The 27734-nt window shown below is 37.2% G+C and overlaps 2 protein-coding genes across 2 annotated transcripts in view; one reads left to right on the forward strand and one right to left on the reverse strand.

Annotated features, from left to right (window-relative positions):
* Positions 1–27734, reverse strand: part of LOC103556041 (uncharacterized) — a 134686-nt gene that overhangs the window by 32491 nt on the left and 74461 nt on the right. The gene's annotated exons all lie outside the window — the stretch shown is intronic.
* On the forward strand, positions 1804–27370 carry SPINK8 (serine peptidase inhibitor Kazal type 8 (putative)). The gene is made up of 6 exons (XM_008527913.2): positions 1804–1879; positions 2747–2826; positions 11487–11533; positions 12361–12482; positions 23041–23083; positions 26566–27370. Exons 2-6 carry the CDS (start codon positions 2760–2762, stop codon positions 26575–26577), a joined length of 291 nt encoding a protein of 96 aa, XP_008526135.1. The 5' UTR covers positions 1804–1879; positions 2747–2759; the 3' UTR covers positions 26578–27370.

Below are 27734 nucleotides of genomic sequence, written 5' to 3' on the forward strand. Positions count from 1 at the left end.
ATCAGGTTGGACAAGCCCTATTTTGGTGAAAAAGCCACAGATACTACTGATAGTTACTTGGTGGATCTGGACAGAGCATCTTTTAAAAACTGAGCATGGAGATGGCTCTGTGACTAAAGCATAGCTCTCTTTGAAGTTAGGTGGTTTCCAATTTTCTTATTTCATCAAAATTTAAGGAAAATATAATCAAGATTACAGCATATAAATCATTAAAATTATTTTTGATATCATGATGTGATTTTGATATATAATTTGGAAGGACTTCCAGGACTTAAGTGACACTGCTAAAATAAACTCTTTCAAGTCCCATCTACTTATTTAATGTGAACATGATTTTTCAGTGTACATATCTGTGAAAGTGAAGAATAAAAATATAACTGATGGTGAATCCTGAGTAATTCTAGCAACAAGTAATATGCAAAGGTACATCCATGAACTAGCTGGAAAATATCAGCACCATGCATCACATTGAGAGATATATACCTAATCAAAAGTGGCTTCTATGTAAAATAACTATCAAAATTTGTAATGTTTATGTTGTTTTGATCAATGTGTACTACTAATAATTGTGAGGATAACTCAATCCAAGAGAAATTTATTAATACTTTATATCCTATGGTCACAGGGAAGTAAAAAAATTTATTTGCATATTTCTGCTGAAGAAAAGTAGAAAAGCCTGATTAGTAAAGGACTATCAAGCAAAACATTGAAATAAATTTGTGAGGAAAGTAGAATGAAAATACTCACTCAAGAAAAAGAAAGAAATAATGTAAAATTTCAAACTCTGAGTTCATTCATGTGTTTTTCAACTATGTGTTGGTGACATCAAATCACCATAGAATGTAGCTTCTACTGGGTACATCTTAAAGAATGATTTTCATTTTAAACCTTTTTATTTTAAAATATTAATGTTTAAAAATAAGCCAGTAATTTAATCATTTGTAACTGTTTAAACTTATGATGAAAAATTTTATGTGTCACTTAAAAAATATATGTGGGTACCAAATTTAGAGGGATTGAAAGCAAAAATTTTGAAGACTATCATGGTAGATACTGTGGCCCATCAGAACAGTGCTGAGAAAGCACACTTGACCTCCCAGAACTATGTGCATGTCCCCAGTTAAGGCCATTCATTCAGTACTGGGACCTAAGCAATTTATGTCACCTAATAACCTCTGAACTCTCCCTTTAAAAGAAATTGGTGTTTTGAGGGACTTTAGTCCCAAGTGGTAGAAAGAGCTCCCATTTAAGGGAATGAGCATTCCATCCCAGTATTCCTCAATGCTACTAAATGTTAACACTGAACTTGGCAGATTCCATATAAGGCAACTTTCTAATTTAAGATTCTATGAGTCAGTATAGAAACATTCTAAATTAAATGTTTCAATAAAGTGAATACACAGTTTTGACTGACAAAATAATTAACTGCATATGCAGATATGGCAATTTATAGTACTGTGTAAATATCTGAAGCTGTCCTGGATATAATAATTGCAATACAGATAAAAATGTAGGAATTCAAAAATTGGGTATGACATATCTCTAAAATGCTTTTCTACTTTTCTTCAACAGTTTCAGGTCTGGCAAGCACGGCTGAATTTGGGAGTGGTAGTGGACAGTGCACACCACCCTCAGATAACTGAAATGGGAACTCACGGAGATTTAGGCATTGCAGAATTTGGAGTGGAAGAAACAGGTTTGAGTTGTGTCTATTATTCCTAACTTCAAAGTTCACTCTTCCACAGCCAAGCTTTGCCATCTTGAAAAGATACTTAGTCTCCTCCCACACACACACATTATTATCTCATTATCAACAAAGTAGAAATAAAAAATATCTTGTCCAGCCAGTTTCTCAGAGCAACTGTAGGAATCACACCAGGTAAAGTGAACTTATTGATTTGCAAACTTTTAAGTAGGAAAAGGGTTATATTATTTATTATTTGTTTTTACTCAGGGAGGGTCTTGGGCAGAAATTACCTACACATGTAATTTGCCTGGAAAATATTTAGAAATCTGTAGATATATAATGTCAATCAGCTTGTACTATAATATTTTCAATAGTGCCAGTAAGCTGTTGATAAATGCCCTATGGTTTTCATTTCAATAACATTATTATTGGTTACTAAATATTAACACCAAAATAAAAATGTTAAGGAAGATTAAGAATGTGGGAGTGAGTGTTCAGTGTTTTGTCCCTTCCTGTTTCTTGTTGTCTGTTGACTTGTATGTGTCACTGAATTTTCTAGTGACTGCCCTTCTTACCTCAGAGATAAATATCAACGTTTTTTCTTTTGAGGAAGATTAGCCCTGAGCTAACATGTGCTGCTAATCCTCCTCTTTTTGCTGAGGAATACAGGCCCTGAGCTAACATCCATGCCCATCTTCCTCTACTATATATGTGGGACGCCTACCACAGCATGGCCTGCCAAGCAGTGCCATGTCTGCACCTGGGATCTGAACTGGCGAACCCTCGGCCGCCAAAGCGGAATGTGCACACTTAACAGCTGCGCCACTGGGCTGGCCCCCAATTCTATTTTTGAGATCATTTTTTCTAATGTCCAATTATTCTAGGGAAATGAGTCAAGCAATTTAATTTCATCCAACACAATTCATTCCAAATGACTTGAGGAAAAAACAAACAAAGTATTTAGACTTCATTTCCTGGTCAGTGAAGGATCTCCGTGAGAATTTGTACTTCATGTGGAATTTTTTCCATCCTGCTATCAAAAGCTACATATTTCCACAGCTTGTCTACCACCATGAAGGGGTCCTTCTTGAACGCCATCCTTGTTCTGAGCATCTCTGCATGGGCTACCTTTGCAGTTGGTGAGTTACCTGTCTTTGCTCTGCCCACATTTTCTGCAGTATGTCTAGGACCATGGGGAAATTAGGGGTAGAAGTGGAAGTGCCATTTAGTTTTATTAAACCTAATTCCTCATGTTACAGATGTAGAAACTGAAACTCAGAGAAAGAAAGGATTCACACAATGTCATCAGTATCAAAGCTGGGAATTGAATCCAAACCTTCTAAATCTAGGACCACTGAGCTTTTCAAAATATCTGGTTACCATCTGGGACATTCAAACCTTAGAAACATTCATTTCCAGAGTCTGCATATATACATTTCTCAAACCCAAAAAGAACTTCATTAGGCTCTGTGGAAGTAGACGCAGATATTATTCTGGTCAATAGTGTAAACAGTGCAGATAGCAAATAGAGCAAACACTCTATTTAACTTCCTGGTTAACCGCAGGGACTCTCTGAGGGCCTCAACACGTTCTTTTTCCACTTGGGATCTGAAACTCTTTCTCGTTTACTTTCAATCTCTTACTTCCCATTGGTGTTCTCTCTCACTTAAAACATTTTTTCAAGCCTCTCACATTTTAAGAGGCTCTGTGACAACTGAAAACTATTCTTCACGCCTCTCATATTTTATGGGTGGAAAAAAACTCCTTCCCTCCCCTACTAAAGCAAAAACTATTTTCTTCTACTCACAACACTTCTGACACCAAATATATGGGTTTTCCACACCAAGCAATTCTCCATTTCTCTGTGGACACCAACCGAGTATTCTACAATTTAATTCAATTATGACGCTAGCTATCTGGCATTAGCACAGATCCTACCGGTTAAGGACTCAGTCCCACCAGACTGCCCCCTACTTCAGACACCAAACACAAGTCTGGGCCTCCAGTGCTTCTGACTGACAGGCTATAAATCAGGGGTTCCTATGACTCCCTCCTCAGGGTTGATAATTTGCTAGAATGGCTCACAGAACTCAGGAAAGTATCTTACTTACTATTACCAGTTTATTATAAAGGACACAACTGGGGAACAGCCAAATAGAAGAGATGCATAGGGCAAGGTATGTAGGAAGGGGCACAGGGCGTCCATGCCATCTCTGGGTATGCCACCCTCCCACACCTCAATGTGTTCACCAGCCTGAAAGCTCTCCAAACTCTTTCATTTAGGGTTTTTATGAAGGTTCCATTATGAAGGCATTATTGATTAAATCACCGGCCATTGGTGATTAATGCCATCTCCAGCCTCTTTCCCCTCCCCAGAGGTTTAGCGAGGGGCTGAAAGTTACAACACTCTAATCACATGGTTGGTTCTTCTGGCAACCAGCCCCCATCCTCCAAGAGTCACCTCATCAGCATAAACTCAGGTCTATGGTTCAAAGAAGCTTATTATGAATAACGAAAGACACTCTTCTCACTCTTATCATGCAGGAAATTACAAAGGTTTTAGGAACTCTGTGCCAAGAACTGGGGACAGAGACCAAATATATATTTCTTATTATATCACACCTCTTCTTCCCTACCAAATTAATTCTTGTCTGAAGAAATGTAGATATATTTCTACACTTCTTCATCTCTCACTCAGTCTTCATTCCCACTGCTACTGAGAACACTGCCCATTGGTATCAGCCTCCCTGCAAGCCCACTGTGTGTGCTTCTGGCTGAGTCTTCATGCTAACGCTTTGTGGGAAGCACACAGGTACTCAACAAAGGTAGGCCACTCCATCTTTCTTGAGAATCACCCTGTATTTGACCTCATAGTTTTATGGCCTTATATTTTCCCTTAAATCTATTTCTCTCCTGTGTGCTCGTATCCGGTGATGATGTTCAGTTGATAAAACACTTCATAGATCACACAAATTCATGCCCTTCCTACAACAATGACCCTTCCTAGACAAAGGTTCTCATCATTGTTCCCTGAAAATATTTTTATATTCTCCTTGCTACCACACCAGGTTCGTTTTTGGCTGCCACCAAGAAAGCCAAGCACTGAGTCCATGAGATTGCAGCAGACAGAGGGTTTTAATCACAAGGCAGCCAAGTGAGGAAGTGAGAGAATGAGACTCAAATCTGCTTCCCCAAAAATAGGGACTTAGAGATATTTATGGGGTAGGGAGAAAGGTGGTCTGAAATGTGGAGATAGATGTTTGGAGGTGAGGAGAGGTGAGGTAATGGATGATCTGTGCAAGTGCAGTCAGACTTCACGGCTCTTCATGGTATGCACATTCATGAAGTGGTGGTGTTAGCATGATCTGAGGGTGGAGTTTTCACCTTCTTCATGTCAAAATGTTGCTTATCAGACCTCCGTGTGGGCCCAGTTGATGGGTTGGTGGTCTCAACTGGCCTGAAGTGGACAAGGGGTTCTAATTCCTGAAAAACAGCTCAAACACCCATTACCATGGTGACCCAGGCTCCAGGGAGATGTTATCTATAGGAATCTAGTGGGAGTCAGACAGCATTTTGCCTAAACAGCACAGTTAACAATGGGTGGGTAAACAGCTAAAAGTTATAATCAGTAACTGCAAAAAGGAAAAAAACCTTTAGTTTCTACGTACTTAATCATTAATGGCTAACTGTTTGGCGGTTTCAATTCCCCCTATTCTTTGGTCATTCCTTATTCTTGAGGGATTCGGGGTGATGACTGATCTAGCTACTTCCTGCTGAATTGGGGCATAGATCTGGGTTAGAGGAATGAAACTGTTTAGCACATTTGGAAATATTCTCTTGTTCTTGGCTTCAGGGAGACATTTTGCCTTATTAGAATTTTTGTACCTTGCTCAAGAGTTTTGGAACAACATCTAAAGGCACATTTTATAATCAAGTATCTGACCAGAAGGATAAGAAGTATAGACAACCCAAATTTTAACAGTCCCTGAAAAATAGACCTAATCTCAGTGGAGCTTCCATCTGATCTCCAGGTGAAGGCAGACATCTGGTCCTAGTTCCTGATAGTCTTTTGTTTTACTGAATATGCATCAGACAGAAACCAGAGCAATGCCCTAAACCCTGCTCTTTCATTTGTCCTTGATGATGGCTATCAGCATAGACTTTCTGCCTAGGCGTCATCACATTCCTAAAGAACTCAAAAGAACAAAGTTATCAACTTATAATAGCTGGGGGAGGCCATAAAATCTACAGAGCATGTCTGGGTTAGTTAATCAGAGGTCATTCAAAGTTACAACATGGCTTCTTTTCTACAATATGGCTTCCATTATGTCAACCTTGTGCTGAGCTGGTTTCATCCTTAACTGCTCTCTTTGCCTCCAGCTTGACTTCTTCTAACCTATTATCCATACTATCCATATAAGAATTGTCTTTTTTTAGTACAAATCTTATCTAAGTTCTGCTGTACTAACCACAAAAGCCTTTGTGATAATTCCCTTACTAACATGCAGGGTTTCCCAGTAGCCACTTATTTACATATCAAATAAATATATACCATGTGCTAACCTTGTACTGGAAACTGGGCTAGACATTGGTTATGTGGCAGGAATGGCCTCTGGCCTCACAGTGTGACAGACCAGTGATTGGAGAGGCAGATATCATGGTCCACATCAAGTGCTAACACACATTTTGCTAAGTGTTTTGAAAGGTAAGAACAGTGAGAGTCTGTAGAACTTAAGCCATGGCCTGCCTCTTCCCACCCTTGCCTAGCTCAGCATGATGGAAGCTCCATTCTGGGCAGGCATGGCCAAGAAGATGGGGCTCTTTCTCTCTCCCTAGCTCACAGTCAAGGGAAATGGTATCTCTCTGGGAGGGGGAGGTCATCAACATTTCTCATCCCCCTCCCCCACCTCTGTGTTTCTCAGGCTAAATTGAAGGAGAGTGAGGCCAAGAGGTAGGGGGCTCCTTTTCTACCCATCTCCCACATGTGGGGCAGAAGCTCTATCCCAGGTGAGACAGGCTGAGAATAGTGGGGCTCCATTTGCCCTCACCCCAGCCTGCTTGTAAATTGGAGGTTCTATGCTGGGAAAAACCAGCTGAGAAGATGAGAGGCTATCATCCCTTCTCAGTGCTCTGCTTATAAATCAAGGTGTCACTCTGAGAGGAGAAGACCATTGTCCAGAGCATTGGCATAGATATTGTGTCAAAGAAGAGAGGTAGGCCATAAGAACAGAGAGCTCCAAGGGTTTCCCCAAAGAAACTGATTTGATTTGGAACAGAATGTGATGAAGTTCAAGACCAAGGGTGCTCTTAAAAACAGTGGAGATTTTGAGAGTCAGGAGTTAAGAGGAAGCAGACAGCTACATGAGAACGACAAGCTAAATGATAGGCCAGCTAGTTTACCAGAAAGAACCAGGGAAACACACTGCTAAAAAGAGCCACACAGAGGTCAGAACAAACCTCAAAGGCTGGCCTCAAAAACCACCCAGCAAAGGGGTCCAAATTTAATTGGATCAGACTGTGGAGCAATTTACACCTCAGAGCATTGTTGAAAACAATAGAGGAATCATCTGGCAATTAGCAGAGCTTAACTGGTACAATACCAACAAGGTAGATAGCTTGATAGAGAGATCAAAGAAAGAGAGAATCAAAGCAAGTCCTGCTAAAACCACTTCCATCCTAGGGCGACAGGGCACATGTGCAAATCAATATCCTCTGAAGAGGGACACCAAAGGCCTTACACTGCAAGAAAAACGGATTTCACTAAAATAGTTCAGGCATGGAATTAAACAAATAAACAAGCAAACAACAAATCCTGAGTAGGAGTAGGGAGATGTCAGTGTACAGAGTGCTATGATATACTATTTACATGTCCAGTTTTTAACAAAAAATTATGAGACATGCAAAGAAAGAGAAAAATGTGATCCATAGACAGTAAAGCAGGTAATAGAAACAGCCTGTGAGAGGGTCCAGATAGTAGATTTAGCCGACAAAAACTTTAAAGCAGCCATTATAAGTAAACTCAAAGCACTAAAGGAAGCCGTGCCTAAAGAAGTAAAGATAGATATGAGGATAATGTCTCATCAAATAGAGACTATCAATAAAGAGGTACAAATTGTTTAAGAAAAAAACAAATAGAAATTCTAAAGTTAAAAAGTGCAATAATTGAAATTAAAAATTCACTAGAATGCACAACAGTAGATTTGAACTGACAGAAGAAAGATTCCGCAAACTTAACGATAGAGCAACTGAGATTATACAGTCCAAAGAACAGAGAGGAAAAATTAGTGAAGAAAAATGATATAACGTCTCATGCAAATGTGGGACACCATTAAGAGTACAAACATCACATAACGAAAGGACCAGAAGGAAGAGGAGAAAGGAGAAAGGAGAGAAAGAAAATACTTGAAGAAATACTGAAAAATCCCAAATTTGATGGAAAACATTAATCTTCACATCCAAGAAATTCAACAAACAAAGCAGGACAAACTCAAAGAGATTCACACACAGACACATCATTATCAAACTACCTAAAGACAAAGAAAAGAGAAAATCTTGAAAGCAGCAGGAGAAAGATGAATCCTCACCTAAGAGTGATTCTCAGTAGGATTAACAGCTAACTTCTCATCGGAAACCATGGAGGCCAAAAGGCCATGGGATGACATCTCAAAGTGCTAAAAGAAAAAAAAAAACCTTCCAACCAAGACTTTTATATGCAGCAAAGCTACCTTTCAAAAATCAAGGTGAAATTAAGACATTCCCAGATATACAAAAACTGAGAGAATTCGTTGGTAGGAGACTCACCTTCCAAGACATGTCACCTCACGAAAAGTTCTTCAGGTTGAAAGTGACACCAGATAGCAATTCAAATCCACAGGAAACAATAGAGATCATGGAAAATGTACTTATGCAATTATAAAACACAGTATAAATGCATGTTTATTCTCATTTCTTCTTTTAACTGAGTTAAAAAGCATTGTATAAAACAATATGTATATAATTGTATTAGTGGGCCTATGCATGCAGAAATGTAAAATATTTGACAGCAACAGCACAAAGGAGGCGAGTGGGAGCAAAGCTGCATTGGTGTAAGGAACTGAGACCAGATGGTAACTGAAATCCATGGGAACAAATGGAGAGAACCAGAAATGGTGAATAAAATGTTAGTATAACAAATTCTCTGAATACATACTTGCTGTCCTTTCTACTCTAAGCTTCTTTAAAATAAATAAAATTATATAAATAATGATTATAGTAATGTATTGTTGGGTTTGTAACAACCACAGATGTAGTATATATAACAACAATAGCACAAAAGGAGAGAAGAAAGAGTAGAGACATGTAAGAGTAATATTTCTATATGTCACTTGAATTAGAATAGTATAAATCTGAAGTACATTCTGATAAGATATATACAGTAAGCCATAGTGCAACTACTAAAAAAAAATTTAGAAAAGACAGTGAAAAAAATCATTAAAGGAAATGTTATACAAGAATATATTCATTTAATGCAACAGAGAGCAGTAAAGGAGGAATAGGGGAACTAAAAAGATCTGAGTCATACAGAAAACAAAAAGTAAAATGGCAGATGTAAATCCAATTATATCAATATAACAGTAAACGTGAATGAATTTCACATTTCAATCAAAAGGTAGAAATTGTCAGACTGGATTAAAAAATCAAGATCCAACTATATGCTATCTATAGTAGATATGCTTTTTTTTTTTTGCAGAAATGGAAAAGCAGATTCTAAAATTCATACAGAAATGCAAAAGACTGAGAAGAGCCAAAACAATCTTGAAAAAGAAGAACAAAAGTGTGGAAAGTGCTCACACTTTCCAATTTCAAAACTTACTACAAAGTTACAGACATCTAGACAGTGTGGTACTAGCATGAGGATAGAAATATAGATCAATGGAATAGCATTGAGAATCCAGAAGAAAAAAGACGTTGCATTTAAGGTGAATTGATTTTAACAAGGTTCCAAAACAATTCAATGTAGGATTGTCTTTTCAAAAAATCTTCTAGGACACCTGGAGATATCCACATGTAAAAGAATGAGCTATCACGCCCTTCCTCATGTTATAGACCAGAATGAACTCAAAATGGATCACAGAACTGAATGTAAGAGATAAAGTTATAAAACTATTAGAAGGAAATACAAGTGAATTTTTGTGACCTTAGGTTAGGCAAAGACTTCTTAAATATGACACCAAAGGCAGAAGGAATGAAAGAAAAATTTGATCAATTGGACTCCAACAAAACTAAAAACTTTAGTGACTCAAACGATACCACCAAAGATATCAATAAAATAAAAAAAGACTACCTGGAGAATGGGAGAAATTATTTGTAAAGTATATATTTGATAATGAACTAGTATCCAGAATATACAAAGAACTATTACAACTCAAGAATAAAAATACAATCAAGTCAATTTTTTTAAACAGGGAAAGTATCTGAATAGACATCTCTCCAAAGAAGATATACAAATGGTCAATAAGCACAGGAAAAGATGCTCACCATTATTAGTCAGTAGGGAAATATAAATCAAAACCAAAATGAGATACTACTTCACACCTACCAGGATGTCTATAATCAAAAAGAGAGATAATAACAATAGTTAGCAAAGATGTGAAGATACTGGAACCCTCATACACTGCTGGTGAGAATGTAAAATGGTGCAGCTGTTTTGGAAAATAGTCTGGTAGTACCTCAAAAGGCCACCATATGACCTAGAAACTCCACTCTTAGGTAAATACCCAAGGGAAGTGAAAGCACCTGGCCACACAAAAATGTGTTCATGGTAGCCTTGCTCTTAATAGCCAAAAAGTGAAAACAACTCAAATGTCCATTAACCGATTAATAGATAAATAAAATATGGTATATACATGCAATGGAATATTACTTAATTATAAAAGGGAATGAAGCACTGATGCATGCTATAACATGGATAATCATTTAAACTGTTATGCTAAGTGAAAGAAGATAGACACAAAAGACTACATGCTGTATGATTCCATTTATATGAAGTGTCCAGAAAGGACAGAAAGTAAATTAGTGGTTATCTTGGGTGGGATAGAGAGAGTGTTGCGGGAGGAATGAGAAGTGACTGCTGATGGGTAAAGGGTTTCTTTTTGGTTTCTTTTGTTTCTTTTTGTTTCATGTTCTTTTTAGAACATGAAAATGTCCTAAAACTGATTGTGGTGATGGTTGCACAACTCCGTGAATATACCAAAAACCATTGAATCATATACTTTAGATAGTGAATTCTGTAGTATGTGAATTATATCTTAATAAAGCAGATATATATAATATAGAGAGAGCTGATAATATATTATACATATTATATAGCATAATAATTATATCAGATAATTATAATATAATTATTATAAGTATGTATAATAAAATATTATATGCATATATATGAATAATTGCAAAGACTGCTTTTGATCAAGAATATGTAAGTCTTAATGAAACCCAGCATATTTTAAGGTATCTCAATATGACTATTTCATAGTAATTTGTAACTTAAAGGGTGTAATTTAAAGTGTTATAGAGGTTGTTATTTACCTACGAAGTAGAAGGGCTGGAATTAAGATCTCCAATTTACATGAGAGAGAGGCAGAAGTTTCCTGATACTTCACTCCTTGAGAGGTCAGCACGCATCAAAGAGGACCTTCAGTCTCTTCTGCTCGGATTTGATGCTTCCTGTGTGCCAACCAGGGTCTCCCTCATCCTAGCTTTTTTTGCTAAGGGCAGAGGACAGAGCAGCAACTCTTGTGTATGTGTTTTTGTCTTCCAGACTTCCCTCTTCCTGCGGGCAAAGGGGCTCACCTAGAAGCAACAAAGGTGAGCTCTGCTTCCTTGGTTACCAAGAACAGCAACGGGAAGAAACCAGTTTCCCTGATAGCCCCAGTTCTTTCCTTTGGGAGGCAGGGGCCAGAGGAGACTTGCATGGGAAGAACACCGCCATAACAGCTGAGTCTTCAACCATGTGCAGCACATTTTATATGTTCCTGAGCCCTATTTCCATGCATTATCCCAATCAGTTCACTCAACTCTCTTGTGGGATAGAAGGCAAATCTTCTGCACCAGTAGATGGAGAATGAACTCGTGGCTCAAATTCATTCTGTCCTTTGCTGCAGTGGACATTCTTTTAGCTCAGATATCCCAAGACATACATCCTGCCTCCCACACACCAAGGCTCCGCAACATATTCTGTCTGTCTCCTTCCTTCTGTATCCTAACTCTGCTGTGACAAGTTTGAGCCCACTACTGTCTGAACCACCATATACCAGTCACTCAATATGTTCATAAGGAAATTCTAACCTGGAAAGACATTTTCCTCTCTGTAACCTAACAATCACATTTCGCAGTTGGTAGGGCATGAATTTTCATCCTAATAAGGGATTTATAGTTCAGACTTGGGAGTCCAAAGATATGTTATCCTATAATTATGTTCTGTTATGTTATATTACATTACGTTATATTATACTATATTATATTCATCCTGTCTGTGGTAAGTGCCAGGGGACAAACACCGAGGCTTCTGAAGCCTGTTCTCCGAACTCCTGGTCTAGCACAACTTATTCCAATCCCCTCCCCCTGCTACAATGATGATGCCCAGAGGACCTGGAGGAAGGCATCTGAAGTAGTAGTCTGTGTCTCACTTTCAGGTTGAGTGCATCAAGAATATAAATCAGTGCTGGTTTTTCTCCTACATCAAGCCAAGTGAACCCATATGTGGCAGTGACCAGGTTACTTATAATGGTGAATGTCATCTCTGCTTCAAAATTCTGTAAGTCTTGATTTTATTCTTCTTTCTCTCAAGTCAGGAGGCTAAAGTTGGCCAAGATAGGAATGACTCCTCAGTATGCTTCCAGCTGGTTAGATCTTCCCTCCAGAGACTCCTCCACTATTTGCTTCTCCGTTTCTTCCATCCTTCCCTGTGCTACCAAAAGTGATTCCATTCACATAAGGCAAAAACAGAAACTTGTTGAGGTGCTATATCTAGCCTGGACAAGGATCAGGTGGAATTAACTCAGTAGCAATTAGCCACAGCATTCAGACCATTGTGACCACAGATGAGGTTTATCCTCAAGCCCCCCTCAGGTCAAAGAATAAAAGCCTAATGAAGAAGAGGAGGAGAGAACTGGATGAAGGATCTTCCAAGCTGATGGTTTATTGATGATAATGTTAGAGGGAATGGATACTATTCTCCCAAACAACTTTCTGTAGCTTTCAGTCTGGTATGTGCTTTAGTCTTTGGGCCCATGATATGTTAGAAGCTTTGTGTGACACCCATGTGAAATGCCTAATTCGCTGGTCCAAGGGGAATAGAGTTTTTCATCAAGGAAGCTGCCTTACAGAGATGGGAGAATTCCCTGATACCTGCTTTCTTCTTTAAGGAGAAAAGTCATACCCTTGGATAACTAAGATTTAGAGATTAAGTCCAATATCTTAAGAGAGAGGGAAAGTAAAGACACAAGAGTAGATAAAACTTATGTCTTTCTCCTCTTCCTCTTCTTGGCTTTTCTTTAAGAGAAGGAATAATAATCTTGGCCAGGATAAGAAATGTTGGCTGGGCAGGAACGGACTTTTTTGCATTCCTAGCTGCATAAATACCAAAACTTACACTAGAACCCGTAAAAGAGTTGTGAGGTAAACAACTTTGGTGTCAGCCTCAATCGCTGGTGCAGACATCTGATAACCAGAATGCACAATCTGAAGGACTTACAACCTCATAGACTCATAGAATGAGACACCTGAGAGATGGCTTCTAAAGAACTCACTTGACTATTTTTTGTATTATTTTCTTAGCAGTTATCACGAGGATTACAAGTAAAATTTTAATTTACAATAATCTAGTTTGGATTAATACCAAATTAATTACAAAAGTATTTTAAAAACTTTGCTCCTTTATAGCTCCATTCCATCCACCCTTCTTTGTGTTGTAAATCATGCAAATCACATATTTATACAATGTATGCCCATCAATGTAGATTTATAATTATTGCTTTATGCAGCTGGCTTTTAAATCGGATAAGAGGAAAAAGACTTACAGGTAAAAAATACATTTATATTGTCTTTTATATTTTCCTATGTAGTTACCTTTACTGGTTCTCTTTATTTCTTCATGTGGGTTTGAGTTTCTGTCTAGTGTCCTTTCATTTCAGCCTGAAGGACTCCATTTAGTATTTTGCAGGTGTGCTAGCAACAAATTCTCTCAATTTTTGTTTATCTGGGAATGTCTTAATTTCACTTTTATTTTTGAAGAATAGTTTTGCTGGATATAGAACTCTTGGTTGATAGTCATTTTCTTCCAGCACTTTAACTATGTCATTTCACTCCCTTTGGCCTCCATGGTTTCTGATGAGAAATCAGATACTAACCTTACTGAGGATCAATTGTCCGTAATCATTTACTGCTATTTTGCTGCTTTCAAGATTCTCTCTTTGTCTTGTCTTTCTACAGCTTTATAATGATTTGTCTATGTGTGGATCTCTTTGATTCTATTTTAAGTTTGTTGAATTTCTTGGATGTATATATTAATGTTTTTCATCCAATTTGGAAAGTTTTCAGCCATTATTTCTTCAAATATTATTTCTCCCATTTTTTTCCTCCTCTCCTTCTGGGACTCCCATATGTTGATACACTTGTTGGTGTCCTGCATTTCTCTGAGCCTCTGTTCATTTTTCCCCCCCAGTTTGAAGTGGTTTTTCTTTTATTTGCTATCTGAAGCATTTTGACCCACTCTGTTCATTTTTCTTCATTATTTTTTTTCCTTCTTTGGCTCAGACTGGATAATATTAATTGACCTGTCTTCAAGTTCACTCAATCTTCCTTCTGCCTGCTCAAATCTAGTGTTGAGCCTCTCTAGTGAATTTTTCGTTTTAGATAATTGTATTTTCAACTCCATAATTTCTGTTTGGATTTTTTAAAAAAATAATTTCTATCTCTTTATTGATATTCCCTATTTGTTGAGAAATCATTCTCATACTTTTCTTTAGTTCTTTAGACATGGTTTCCTTTAGCTCTTTAAACATACTTAAAATAATTGATTTAAAATCATTGTCTTGTAATTCCAACATCTGGACTTCCTCAACAACTATTTCTATTGATTGCTTTTTATCCTGCATATGGGTCATACTTTCTTGTCTCTTTTCATTTTTTTTGTGAGGAAGCTTGGCCCTGAACTAACATCTGTTGCCAATCTCTCTTTTCCTTTCTCCTCAAAGCCCCAGGACATAGTTGTATACCCTAGTTGTAAGTCCTTCTAGTTCCTCTATGTGGGATTCTACCACAGCATGGCTTGACAAGCAGTATGTAGGTCCTTGCCCAGGATCCAAACCGGCAAACCCTGGGCCACTGGAGCAGAGCATGTGAACTTACCCACTATACCACTGGGCTGGCCCCTCTTCTTTCTTTTCATGTGTCATAATTTTTTGTTGAACACTGAACATTTTAAATAATATAATGTGGCAATTCTGGAAATCAGATTCTCTCTTCTCTCCAATGTTTGTTGCTGTTGCTATTTGTTGTTGTCGTTTCTGTTTGTTAGCGAATTCTGGAATAATTCTGTCAAGTGCACAGTATTTGTCATGTTTGGCTACTGAACAGGTCCTACTCAATTATCTTAGTGGTCTCCTAAAGATTGGACAAAAATTTTCTTAAATGTCTGAAACCAATAAATCTCCCAGTCTCTGCCAACAAAAACTTCATTTGTGTCTGTTTAGGAATGCCTTCAACACTTAGCCAGATGGTTTAAAACTACCCCTTAGCCTTCACTTCCTGTTTGCACAGAGCCTCAAGATTAGTCAGAGACGAGAGTTTAAGGCCTTCTCAGGTCTTGCCTAAGCATGCACAGAGCTTTAAACGTGTGTGGCCTTCTAGATTCCCAGGAATATATTGGTGCTTTTCAAAACCTCCTATGGAAATCTCATTACCCAGCTTTGACTTTTAAGCTTTTGGTTAGCTTATTGTTTTCCTCAACTGTTATCCACCATATGGCAGCCATGATACTCAACAATTGCCTCTGCTTGTTTTTTTAAAAAAAAATGCCCCCAGGGAAAAGGTTGTTGGTGCTGGGAGAGCTCTGAGTCAGGTCAAATAAAGGCGGCTTTGAGAGTGGGTCTTCCAGAGAAACATCAGACAGGTCAATAACGACAATTCTCTGATAATGGTACTCTGAAGGATTTCCAACACCATTCTTTCCCTCCAGGTGATTCCAGGTTGCTGGTATTCTCTGTGATAGTGTGCTGTTGTTTTTTAATACTACCAGAGATCTGGGGAGGTGGTGGATGGGAATAGGGCAAGTTAAAACTCCACAAGGCTCACTGTTCTTACTGAGATTCTGCCATTTTTCATAAATAAATGCTCCTTGGATTGTTGCAAGCCTTTTAAAAAAATTCCCAGAGTTATGGAAAGGTTGATTCTAACCATTTTTGCCAGCATTTTTGTTGCTTTTATGGAGGAGAGAATTTTCAGAGGTTCTTACTTCTCCATTTTCATTGATGTCCCTGTCAAAGAGCTCACTTTTGAATGAAGATACTAAGAACCAGAGGAGAGCAACTTGACAAAGCTTTCATAGCTATGAATGGGCTCAAGTGCATATATTTTTAACTGAGGTGAAATTCACATGACATAAATTAACCATTTTAAAGTGAATACATCAGTGGTGTTTAGTTCATTTACAACGTTAGGAAACTACCACCTCTTTCTAGTTCCAAACATTTTCATCACCCCAGAATAAAACCCCATAACCATTAAGCAGTTTCTTCCCATTGTCTTCTCCCCACAGTCCCTGGAAAGCAACACACTGATTTTTGTTTCTATGGATTTACTATTCTGGATATTTCGCATAAATGGAATCATACAGAATGTGACGACTTTTTGTGCCTGGCTTCTTTCACTTAGTATAATCTTTTTGAGGTTCATCCATGTTGTAGCATGTATCTGCACTTAATTTCTTTTTTATTGATGAATAATATTCCATTATATGTATATTCCACAATTTGTTTTCCATTTACCCATTGATGGGCATTTGGGTTGTTTCCATCTTTTAGGTATTATGAATAATGCTGCTATGAACATTTATGTACAAGTATTTATTTGAGTACCCGTTTTCAATGTTTTGAGGTATATACCTAGGCTTGGAAATTACTGGATCATATAATAACTATATGTGTAGCTTCTTGAGGAACTGCCAAACTGTTTCCAAAGAGACTGTACCATTTTACAATCCTGCCAGTGACATTGAGGGTTCCAAGTTCTCCACATCCTCGCCTACATTTTTTTATATTCACCCTTGAGGGTGTGAAATGATCTCTCATTATGGTTTTCATTTGCATTTCCCTAATAACTAATAATGTTGAGCATTTTTTCATGTACTTGTTGGCCATTTGTATACCTTCTCTAGAGAAATGTGTATTTAAGTCCTTTGCCCATTTTTTTTTTATTGCTTTGTTTGTCTTTTTATTTTTGAGTTGTAAGAGTTCTTTATATATTCTGGATACTAGATACTATGATTTGCAAATATATTCTCCCATTCTGTAGGTTGTCTTTTACTTTCCTGATAATGTCTCCTGATAATGTCCTTTGATACACAAAGCTTTTGATTTTGATAAAGTCCGGTTTATCTATTTGTTTCTTTTGTTGCTCCTAATTTTAGTGTCATACCTAAGAATCCATTGTAAAATCCAAGGGCGTGAAGATTTTCCCAATGTTTTCTTATAAGAGTTTTATAGTTTTAGCTCTTAAATTTAGGTTGTAGATCTCTGAGTTAATTTTTGTATATGTTGTGAGATAGGGGTCCAACTTCACTCTTTTGCGTCTGATTATCTGTTTGTCTCAGAACCATTTTTTGAAGACCGTTCTTTCTCCCATTGAATGGTCTTGGCACCTTTGTAAAAATCAGTGGACCACAGATGTGAGTTTATTTCTGGATTCTTGGTTCTATTCCATTGTTCTCTATGTCTATCCTAATGCCAGTACCACATCAATTATTTTATTTTTGTAGTAAGTTTTTGAAATCAGGAATTTTGGGTCCTTCTACTTTTTTCTTTTCAAAATGGTTTTGGCAACTCAGGGCCTTTTAATTCCATATGAATTTGAAGATAGGCTTTTCCATTTCTGCAGAAAAAATGCCAATGGGATTTTGATAGAGATTACATCAGATCTGCAGATTGGTTTAGGTAGTATATACACTTTAGCAATACTAATTCTTCCAACTCATGAACATAGGAGAACTTTCCACTTATTTAGGTCTTCTGTAATTTCCTTCAGCAATGGTTTGTATTTTTTAGTGTACTGTATAAGTCTTTCACCTCCTGGGTTAAATTTATTCTGAGGTATTTTATTTTTTTGGGTGCTATTGTAAATGGAATTTTTTAAAAAAAGATTGGCCCTGAGCTAACGTCTGTTGTCAATCTTCCTTTTTTTTTCCCTTCTTCTCCCCAAAACCCCCAGTACATAGTCGTATATTCTAGTTGTAGGTCCTTCTAGCTCTGCTATGTGGGATGCCAACTCAGCATGGCTTGATGAGTGATGCTAGGCCTGCACCCGGGATCTGAACTGGTGAAACCCTGGGCCACCGAAGCAGAGCACGTGAACTTAACCACTGAGCAATTGGGCTGGCCCCAAACTGTTTTATTAATTTTACTTTCAGATTGTTCATTGCTGGTGTATAGAAACACAACTGATTTTCATGTGTTGATCTTGTACCCTGAAACGTTGCTGAATCTGTTTATTAGCTTTAGTAGTTTTTATATGAATTATTTGGGATTTTCTATATATATAGAATCATGTCATCTTGAAAGAGAGAGAGTTTTACTTCTTCCCTTCCAATTGGGATACTTTTTTTTCAGCTTTATTGGGGTATAATTGACAAATAAAATTTTGGATGCCTTTAATTTCTTTTTCTTGCCTAATGCTCTGGCTAGAACTTTCAGTACAATATTGAATATCAGTGGTCAAAGTCGTCATTCTTGTTCCTGACCTTAGAAAGAAATCTTTCAGTCTTTCACCATTAAGTGTGATATTAGTTGTGGGTTCTTCATAAATATTTTTGTCATGTTGAGGAAGTTCCTTTCTATTCCTATTTTTCTGAGTGTTCTTGTTATGAAAGGATGGTGGATTTTTTTTTTAAATTAATGTTATGATAGATTACAACCTTGTGAGATTTCAGTTGTACGTTATTGTTAGTCATGTTGTGGGTACATCTCTTCCCCCTTTGTGCCCTCCCCCCACCCCCCCTTTTCCCTGGTAACCACCGATCAGATCTCCTTGTCAATATGTTAACTTCCACCTATGAGTGCAGTCATATAGAGTTCGTCTTTCTCTGACTGGCTTATTTCGCTTAACATAATACCCTCGAGGTCCATCCACGTTGCTGTGAATGGGCCAATTTTGTCCTTTTTTATGGCTGAGTAGTATTCCATTGTGTATATATACCATATCTTCTTTATCCAATCATCAGTTTCTGGGCACGTAGGTTGGTTCCACGTCTTGGCTATTGTAAATAATGCTGTGATGAACATAGGGGTGCAAGGGACTCTTGGGATTTCTGATTTCAGGTTCTTAGGATAGATACCCAGTAATGGGATGGCTGGGTCATAGGGTATTTCTATTTTTAACTTTTTGAGAAATCTCCATACTGTCTTCCATAGTGGCTGTACCAGTTTGCATTCCCACCAACAGTGTATGAGGGTTCCTTTTTCTCCACAACCTCTCCAACATTTGTCGTTCTTGGTTTTGGATGTTTTTGCCAATCTAATGGGTGTAAGGTGATATCTTAGTGCAGTTTTGATTTGCATTTCCCTGATGATTAGCGATAATGAACATCTTTTCATGTGTCTATTGGCCATATTTATATCTTCTTTTGAGAAATGTCTGTTCATGTCCTCTGCCCATTTTTTGATCGGGTTGTTTGTTTTTTTGTTGTTAAGCCGTGTGAGTTCTTTGTATATTATGGAGATTAACCCTTTGTTGGATAAGTGGCTTGTAAATATTTTTTCCCAATTAGTGAGCTGTTTTTTTGTTTCAATGCTGTTTTCCCTTGCCTTGAAGAAGCTCTTTAGTCTGATGAAATCCCATTTGTTTATTCTTTCTATTGTTTCCCTCAACTGAGGAGTTATAGTGTCCGAAAAGATTCTTTTGAAACTGATGTCAAAGAGTGTACTGCCTATATTCTCTTCCAAAAGACTTATTGTTTCCGGCCTAATCTTTACGTCTTTGATCCATTTTGAGTTTATTTTGGTGTGTGGTGAAAAAGAATGGTCAATTTTCAATCTTTTGCATGTGGCTTTCCAGTTTTCCCAGCACCATTTGTTGAAGAGACTTTCTTTTCTCCATTGTAGGCCCTCTGCTCCTTTGTCGAAGATTAGCTGTCCATAGATGTGTGGTTTTATCTCTGGGCTTTCAATTCTGTTCCATTGATCTGTGGACCTGTTTTTGTATCACTGTTTTGATCACTGTAGCTTTGTAGTATGTTTTGAGATCGGGGATTGTGATTCCGCCAGCTTTGTTTTTCTTGCTCAGGATTGCTTTAGCAATTCGCGGTCTTTTGTTGCCCCATATGAATTTTAGGATTCTTTGTTCAATTTCTGTGAAGAATGTTCTTGGGATTCTGATTGGGATAGCATTGAATCTGTAGATTGCTTTAGGTAGTATGGACATTTTAACTATGTTTATTCTTCCAATCCATGTGCATGGAATGTCTTTCCATCTCTTTATGTCGTCGTCAATTTCTTTCAAGAAAGTCTTGTAGTTTTCATTGTATAGATCCTTCACTTCCTTGGTTAAGTTTATCCCAAGGTATTTTATTCTTTTTGTTGCGATTGTGAATGGGATTGAGTTCTTGCATTCTTTTTCTGTTAGTTCATTGTTAGTGTATAGAAATGCTACTGATTTATTTATGTTGATTTTATACCCTGCTACTTTGCTGTAGTTGTTGATTATTTCTAATAGTTTTTCTATGGATTCTTTGGGATTTTCTATATATAAGATCATGTCTGCAAACAGCGAGAGTTTTACTTCTTCATTACCTATTTGGATTCCTTTTCTTTCTTTTTCCTGCCGAATTGCTCTGGCCAACACCTCCAGTACTATGTTGAATAGGAGTGGTGAAAGTGGGCACCCTTGTCTTGTTCCTGTCCTCAGAGGGATGGCTTTCAGTTTTTGTCCATTGAGTATGATGTTGGCTGTGGGTTTGTCATATATGGCCTTTATTATGTTGAGGTACTTTCCTTCTATACCCATTTTATTGAGGGTTTTTATCATAAATGGGTGTTGGATCTTGTTGAATGCTTTCTCTGCATCTATTGAGATGATCATGTGGTTTTTGTTTCTCATTTTGTTGATGTAGTGTATCACGTTGATTGACTTGCGGATGTTGAACCATCCCTGTGTCCCTGGTATAAATCCCACTTGATCATGGTGTATAATCTTTTTGATGTATTATTGTATTCAGTTTGCCAGAATTTTGTTGAGGATTTTTGCATCTATGTTCATCAGTGATATCGGCCTGTAGTTCTCCTTCTTTGTGTTGTCCTTGTCAGGTTTGGGGATGAGAGTGATGTTGGCTTCATAGAATGTGTTAGGGAGTACTCCATCTTCCTCAATTTTCTGGAATAGTTTGAGAAGAATAGGTATTAAGTCTTCTTTGAATGTTTGGTAGAATTCTCCAGAGAAGCCGTCTGGTCCTGGACTCTTATTTTTGGGGAGGTTTTTGATTACCGTTTCTATTTCCTTACTTGTGATTGGTCTATTCAGATTCTCCATTTCTTCCTGATTCAGTTTGGGGAGGTTGTAGGAGTCTAGGAAGTTGTCCATTTCTTCCAGGTTGTTCAATTTGTTGGCATATAGTTTTTCATAGTATTCTCTTATGATCCCTTGTATTTCATTGGTATCTGTTGTGATTTCTCCTCTCTCATTCCTAATTTTATTTATTTGAGATTTCTCTCTTCTTTTCTTGGTGAGTCTGGCTAAAGGTTTGTCATTTTTGTTAATTTTTTCAAAGAACCAACTCTTTGTTTCATTGATCCTTTCTACTGTCTTTTTTGTTTCAATAGCGTTTACTTCTGCTCTTATTTTAATTATTTCCCTCCTTCTACTGACTCTGGGCTTTGTTTGTTCTTCGTTTTCTAGTTCTGTTAGGTGTCGTTTGAGGTTGCTTATGTGAGCTTTTTCTTGTTTAGCGAGGTGAGCCTGTATTGCGATGAATTTCCCTCTTAGGACTGCTTTTGCTGCATCCCAAATGATTTGGTATGTCGTGTTCTCATTTTCATTTGTCTCCAGATAATATTTGATTTCTTCTTTAATTTCTTCAGTAATCCATTGTTTGTTCAGAAGTGTGTTGTTTAGTCTCCACATTTTTTGCACCTTTCTCTGCTTTTTTCTCGTAAGGGTGGTGGATTTTGTAGAATATTGTGGGGTTTCCTTTTTACGTCAATTGAGATGAACATGTGCTTTTTACCCTTCATTCTATTAATATGATGTTATTACTTTGGTCTATACTTTTAGGTTAGACCATCCTGTATTCTTGGGATAAATCACACTTGGTCATGGTGTGTAATCCTTTTAATATGCTGTTGGATTCAGTTTGCTAGTACCTAGTTGAAAATTTTTGCATCTATGTCCATAAGGGATATTGTTCTATAGTGGGGTTTTTTTGTGATTTTTTTTGTCTGTTTCTGTTATCATGGTAATTCTGGCTTCACAGAATGTTTGGGAAGTGTTTCTTCCTCTTCTGTTATTTGGAAGGGTTTGAAAAGGACTGCTATTAAATCTTCTTCAAATGTTCAGTAGAATCCACTAATAAAGCCATCTGGTCCCAAACTTCTCTTTGTTAGGAGGTTTTTTATTGCTGATTCAGTCTTTTTATTTGATATAGCTCTGTTGAGATTTTCGATTTCTTCTTGAGTCAGTTTAGGTAATTTGTCTTTCTCAGAATTTGTCCATTTCATCTAGATTATCTAATTCATTGACACGCAATTGTCATAGTATGCCTTTATAATCATTTTTATTTCTGTAAGGTCAGTGGTAATGCCTTAACTTTCATCAAATGCATACTTTAACTTTACTGCATATTTTCTTTCTAATACTTTGTATTTATACTTATTCAAGATTATTAAGAATTTTCTATATTTGATTTAAGGCTGAGTATGTTTTATACATTCAATTTCTTTGACAAATAAAGATCTATATAGTAGATATTTAAAATATTTGTTAAATCAGAATTCACTATTAGCAGAATGTTTCCTTCTAAACTTAGCTAAAGATTATCAAGTAAAATTTAGTTGTAATTTATGATATACCATAGAGTAAAAATAACCATTTCAAAATTTAATTTCTTTCAGATATGAAGGGCTTAACACAACTAAACTGTATGATGGACCATGTGTAAGTAAGGTCATTTTTATTTTTCATTTTAAGGATTAAACTAGATATAGTAAAGAGTTCACTGTTGTAGAGGGTTTTAAATACTTTATTATGAAAAATTTCAAATATACATAAGATTAGAGACAATAATATAATGAACTTCATATGCCTATCATATAGATTCAACAAAGTACAAAGTATCACATTTTCTTTCTCTATTCTTTTATTTTTTTTTCTTTGCTGAAGTACATTATCACGAGTCTCAGACATCATGTCATTTCACTCCTACTTACCTCAGAGTGCATTTTTAAGAAGTATGGACACTTCCTTACACATCCACGATGTTGTTATTATACCTAATCAGTTCCTTGTCATCTTCTAATACATACTTCTTGTTAAAATTTTTCCAGCCATCTCAAAAATAACATTTTCTAGGGAAAGAAATTTATTTTGGCCTGATAATTCAATTGTAAAGAACATCTATTCCACCCTTTCTCTTCCCTGCCATACCCAATTTCTGGGATATTGACAAAAGAGATTCATTGGAACGTGAAAGGTTATTCTGAGAGTGAGCAGACCAGGCTTTGCTTTATCCTGGTCTAGATATTGTATCTTTGACTTTAGAGTCATAGGACCAAAGCAAGAACTCAGTTGATGCCACAGAGATCATCATAGCATTATGAGGCATGGAAATGGGACTGGGATAAATTATCTTGGAAGAGAAAAGAAAGGAGGTGGAAGGCAAAGCATGTAAATACACAATTACATAATTTTTTGATAATTTTACGACAATCTCTTCTGATACAGTTTCAATGACAAGTTCACAAGGATCATCTGTTTACAGACCAGTGTACATATTAACCTAGGGAAGGTCTGTAACCTAAATGTTCTCTAGTTCCACTACAGAGAAATCATAAAGTCTTTTAGGCACTTTCATGATTTGGGGTAACTGGAAAGAGACTTCACATGATCTCTACCTCTGTCAGATTCTTTTCACCTGGGCTAATTCACAGAAAATCCTGCTGAATCCCTTCTTTTTATATCTGGACCACAGCCCTTGTACAATAAACCTCTGGTCTTATGTCTATTTCAAACTTGTAACTACAAAGAGAGGCTTTTAAACTTAAGGATATCCATAGGACGGTGTCTGAAGGCCATCTGCTGGCAGAATTTCTTTTTGCTCGAGGAGATCAGTCTTTTGCTCTAGTCATGCCTTCAACCGATTGGATGAGGCCCACCCACATTATGGAGGACAATCTACTTTACTCAAAGTCCGCTGATTTAAATATTAATCTCATCCAAAAACACCCTCACAGAAATATTCAGAATAATATTTGACCAAATATCTGGGCACCATGGCCCAGCCAAGTTGACACATAAAATTCACCATCACAAAGCCTGTCCCTGAACCACTAGTTGGAGGACAGCTGCCCTCCAATATAAAACACCTGCCCCGGGAACCACCACATGAGCAGACAACGAACTTTTTATTTTATTCTTGCCTTTCTAATTTTGTCTGTTTACTAGATGGCACTTTAATCTGCCTAAGACAAAAACGACAATACTATAATCATCAATCCAGGGGTAGACTGAATCACAAGCTATTAACCTTATTCATGGTTCTGAAATTCTGCTAGATGCATGATCAACCTACAAAATCAATAATACTTCTTCACAGCAGTAACACCCAATTGTAAAATAAAATACAAAATAATATATCACTCAAAATGGAAACAAAAACTGTGAAGTATCTGGAAATTAACCTAAGAATAAGCATACTCAAGACTTCCAAAGAGAAAACTTTAAACCTCAAAGGATATTTAAGATGATATGAATATGTGGAGAGACAGTCCATGCTCCTAGATTATAACTGAAGTTTTATGACTATGCTAGTTTTCCCTAAACTATTCTGAAAATTCATTTCATTCCCAATCAATATTCCAATTGGATTGAAGATCTCTGATAAATGAAGGACACCACGGGTAAGTAGGTAGAAAGCTGACAGAACTGCAGGAGATATTTGCCATTCCTAGAAACAACAATAAGCTAATATGCAGAATGTAAAAGCAAATAAGCAACAAGAAAATATACAGCAAAACAACAGAAAAATATGCAGTAGCTATGGTTTTATAGGAGAAAGATAAAAGATTAATTAGCATAAGGATGTTCAAAAGCTCATAAATAATCAGACAAATTCAAACTGAAACAATGAGATACCAATTTGCACCTGTTACAGTAGCAAAAATCAGAAGGCTGGGTAATGTCCAGTGCTGGTGATGAGGTGGAGACATCTGTACTCTCATAATCTGTGGTGACAGCAAAGACTGTGACAGCTACTCTGAGTAGCAATCTACCACTTTGTAGGCAAAGTAAGAAGTTAAATATACACAAATCTCATGGACCAGCATTTCCAAACCTCGGAAATCACAAAGAAATTCTCTCATAGCTTTGTAAAGTGACATAGATGTTTATTGCAGTGTTATTCATGGTGCACAGGTGGCAGGTGTGGGGTCAGCTTGGGTGAGACTAGTCAAGAAATCAATAGGTAAACTGTGGAAGCTCTCTTCATGGAGTTCCATGCAGCTTTCAGAATAAACCAGATATACAATTAGCAATATGGGTAGATCTCAAAACACCGAACTGAGAGAAAAAGCAAGGGACAGAATAATACAAGTAACACAATACCACTTGTAAACACAAAATAAACAAACACAATACATATTTGCAAAAACACATACAAACAAAAAGATATACAATGAAATTAAAATGGCTGGCTGTGGTGTGAAGAGAAAGGGAATGAATGAACAAATGAATGAATGCGTGAATGAATGAATAGTGGCCCCTCCCCACAGCCCTTTGCCAAAGCAGCATAGAAACTGTTTTTGACAAGACCACAGAGAAAACAACAATATCCATAACTGGAGGACTACCAATTATCACTGATTTATTGCCAAGAATGTGCCTTGTGCTGTGTCACATGCTTTGCCTACATCTCTCCTGTGTTCCTCACAGCCCCCACCATGAGGAAGGTGTTGTTATTAGCTACATTTCATATTCAAAGTGCAGAGGTCCAGAGAGGGGCATGACTTGCCCATGGCCACAGAGCTAGGAACTGGCAGGGCTGAGTCTTGAACCTGGTGAGTCAGCCTCCAGACACTGTTCTTTAAAATCACTTTCTATGCCTTCCATAGCGCGCCATGTGCCTCTGACCAGACTCTGCTTCACGTCAACTCCACTGTCTCGACCCTCCACCTTTTATGCCCTATGGCTCTCCTGGGATCCTAAGACTCACATAGGCATCCAATCCTTAGATCTCCTCTCCTCTGCCCACTTCCACTCTCTTTTTCTTCTTCAATAAAATTAGAATGTCTCTAGTCTGCCTTAATTCGTAGAATAATTGTTTAGCATTCCTTCTGATGGACTATGGGTATAGTTACCAATGTGGTCAATTTTCTCTTAATTTTCCCAAATTTGATTTCTCTAAGCAGATACTTCTCTTGCAGGAAAACCCCTGAACTTACCGTGAAGAATTATAGAACTTGCTGAATTCCAAGATAATCAAGTGAAACACAATTGTTGCTTCTGCAAGAATATCCCCTTTAGAGGAGAATGCTGGTGCTGGAGGAAACCAACAGTTTGGATCAAACTCATTGATTTGCTTCTTGAGTAAATGATTCTCAGCAGAAAGTCTGGCTGGCAAAGATTTCTCTTGGTTAATAATAATCTTTAAAAAATATCAGCTGTTCTATGTTCTCATCCCAAAACGACATGACTTCTACTATGGGCTCCCTCTGTTCTTATACAGATTGTGAGCAAATGACCACAGAAATCTAAACCAGGGAATAGCTGCCTCAAGAGCAGCAATATTTATAACCTGAAGGCGTTGGTAATTTTTGAGCTGAATATATCATGTGAGTGACATGGCTTTCAATTTATCAGGATCTGGTTTGAGAAAATTTCATCCATACCATAAAAGAGATTCAGAATTTTATTCAAAGAAAACTTATTGAAGACAATACTTGGAGTAGTGCCTGGCCACGGTAAGGTTTCTAAATACTTTACAAGCACTAACTTATTTAAGTTTCACAAAAACTTGAGAAGTACAGCCTCATTTTATAGACAAAGAAACTGAGGATTAGAGTTTCAGACAACTCCACGGTGCGGATTCTATCAGAACAAACTGCATAGATCCTTATATAAAACATTTGGCTATCGTCCTAGGTAAACATAGACATACACATGCACACATTAAACTGAGAAAGAATGAAGAAATACAGGCAGGTGTTAATAAATGTGTTTCTTTCTTAACATGCTTTAATGCTTTATTCACTTTCCCAAAATTATACGTTGCAGACTAATGACACGATCTTGGACTTAGGATATTTACTCAACACAATCTAATGATAAAAGTTATAGTCATTGGCTCCAATTTCTACTCACTTCTTAGGAAACAACATAAAAAGAATGAAAAGAATAGAATGAGATTCTTGTCAGAAGTTCTGAAATGAACTCTAGGCAACACACATTAATAATAAGAAGTCTTCCAAACTCAGGGACTCTGATGCAAAACCAGAACTAGGAATCATTCGATTCAATTATCTTCTTGAAGTCCCATGCAACACAGAGGTCCTATAAATCTAAAGAGAAAATTTTTTAGATTTGATGGCCCTGT

The sequence above is a fragment of the Equus przewalskii genome, chromosome 15, assembly GCF_037783145.1.
Source record: "Equus przewalskii isolate Varuska chromosome 15, EquPr2, whole genome shotgun sequence".
Classification (NCBI taxonomy): Eukaryota; Metazoa; Chordata; class Mammalia; order Perissodactyla; family Equidae; genus Equus; species Equus przewalskii.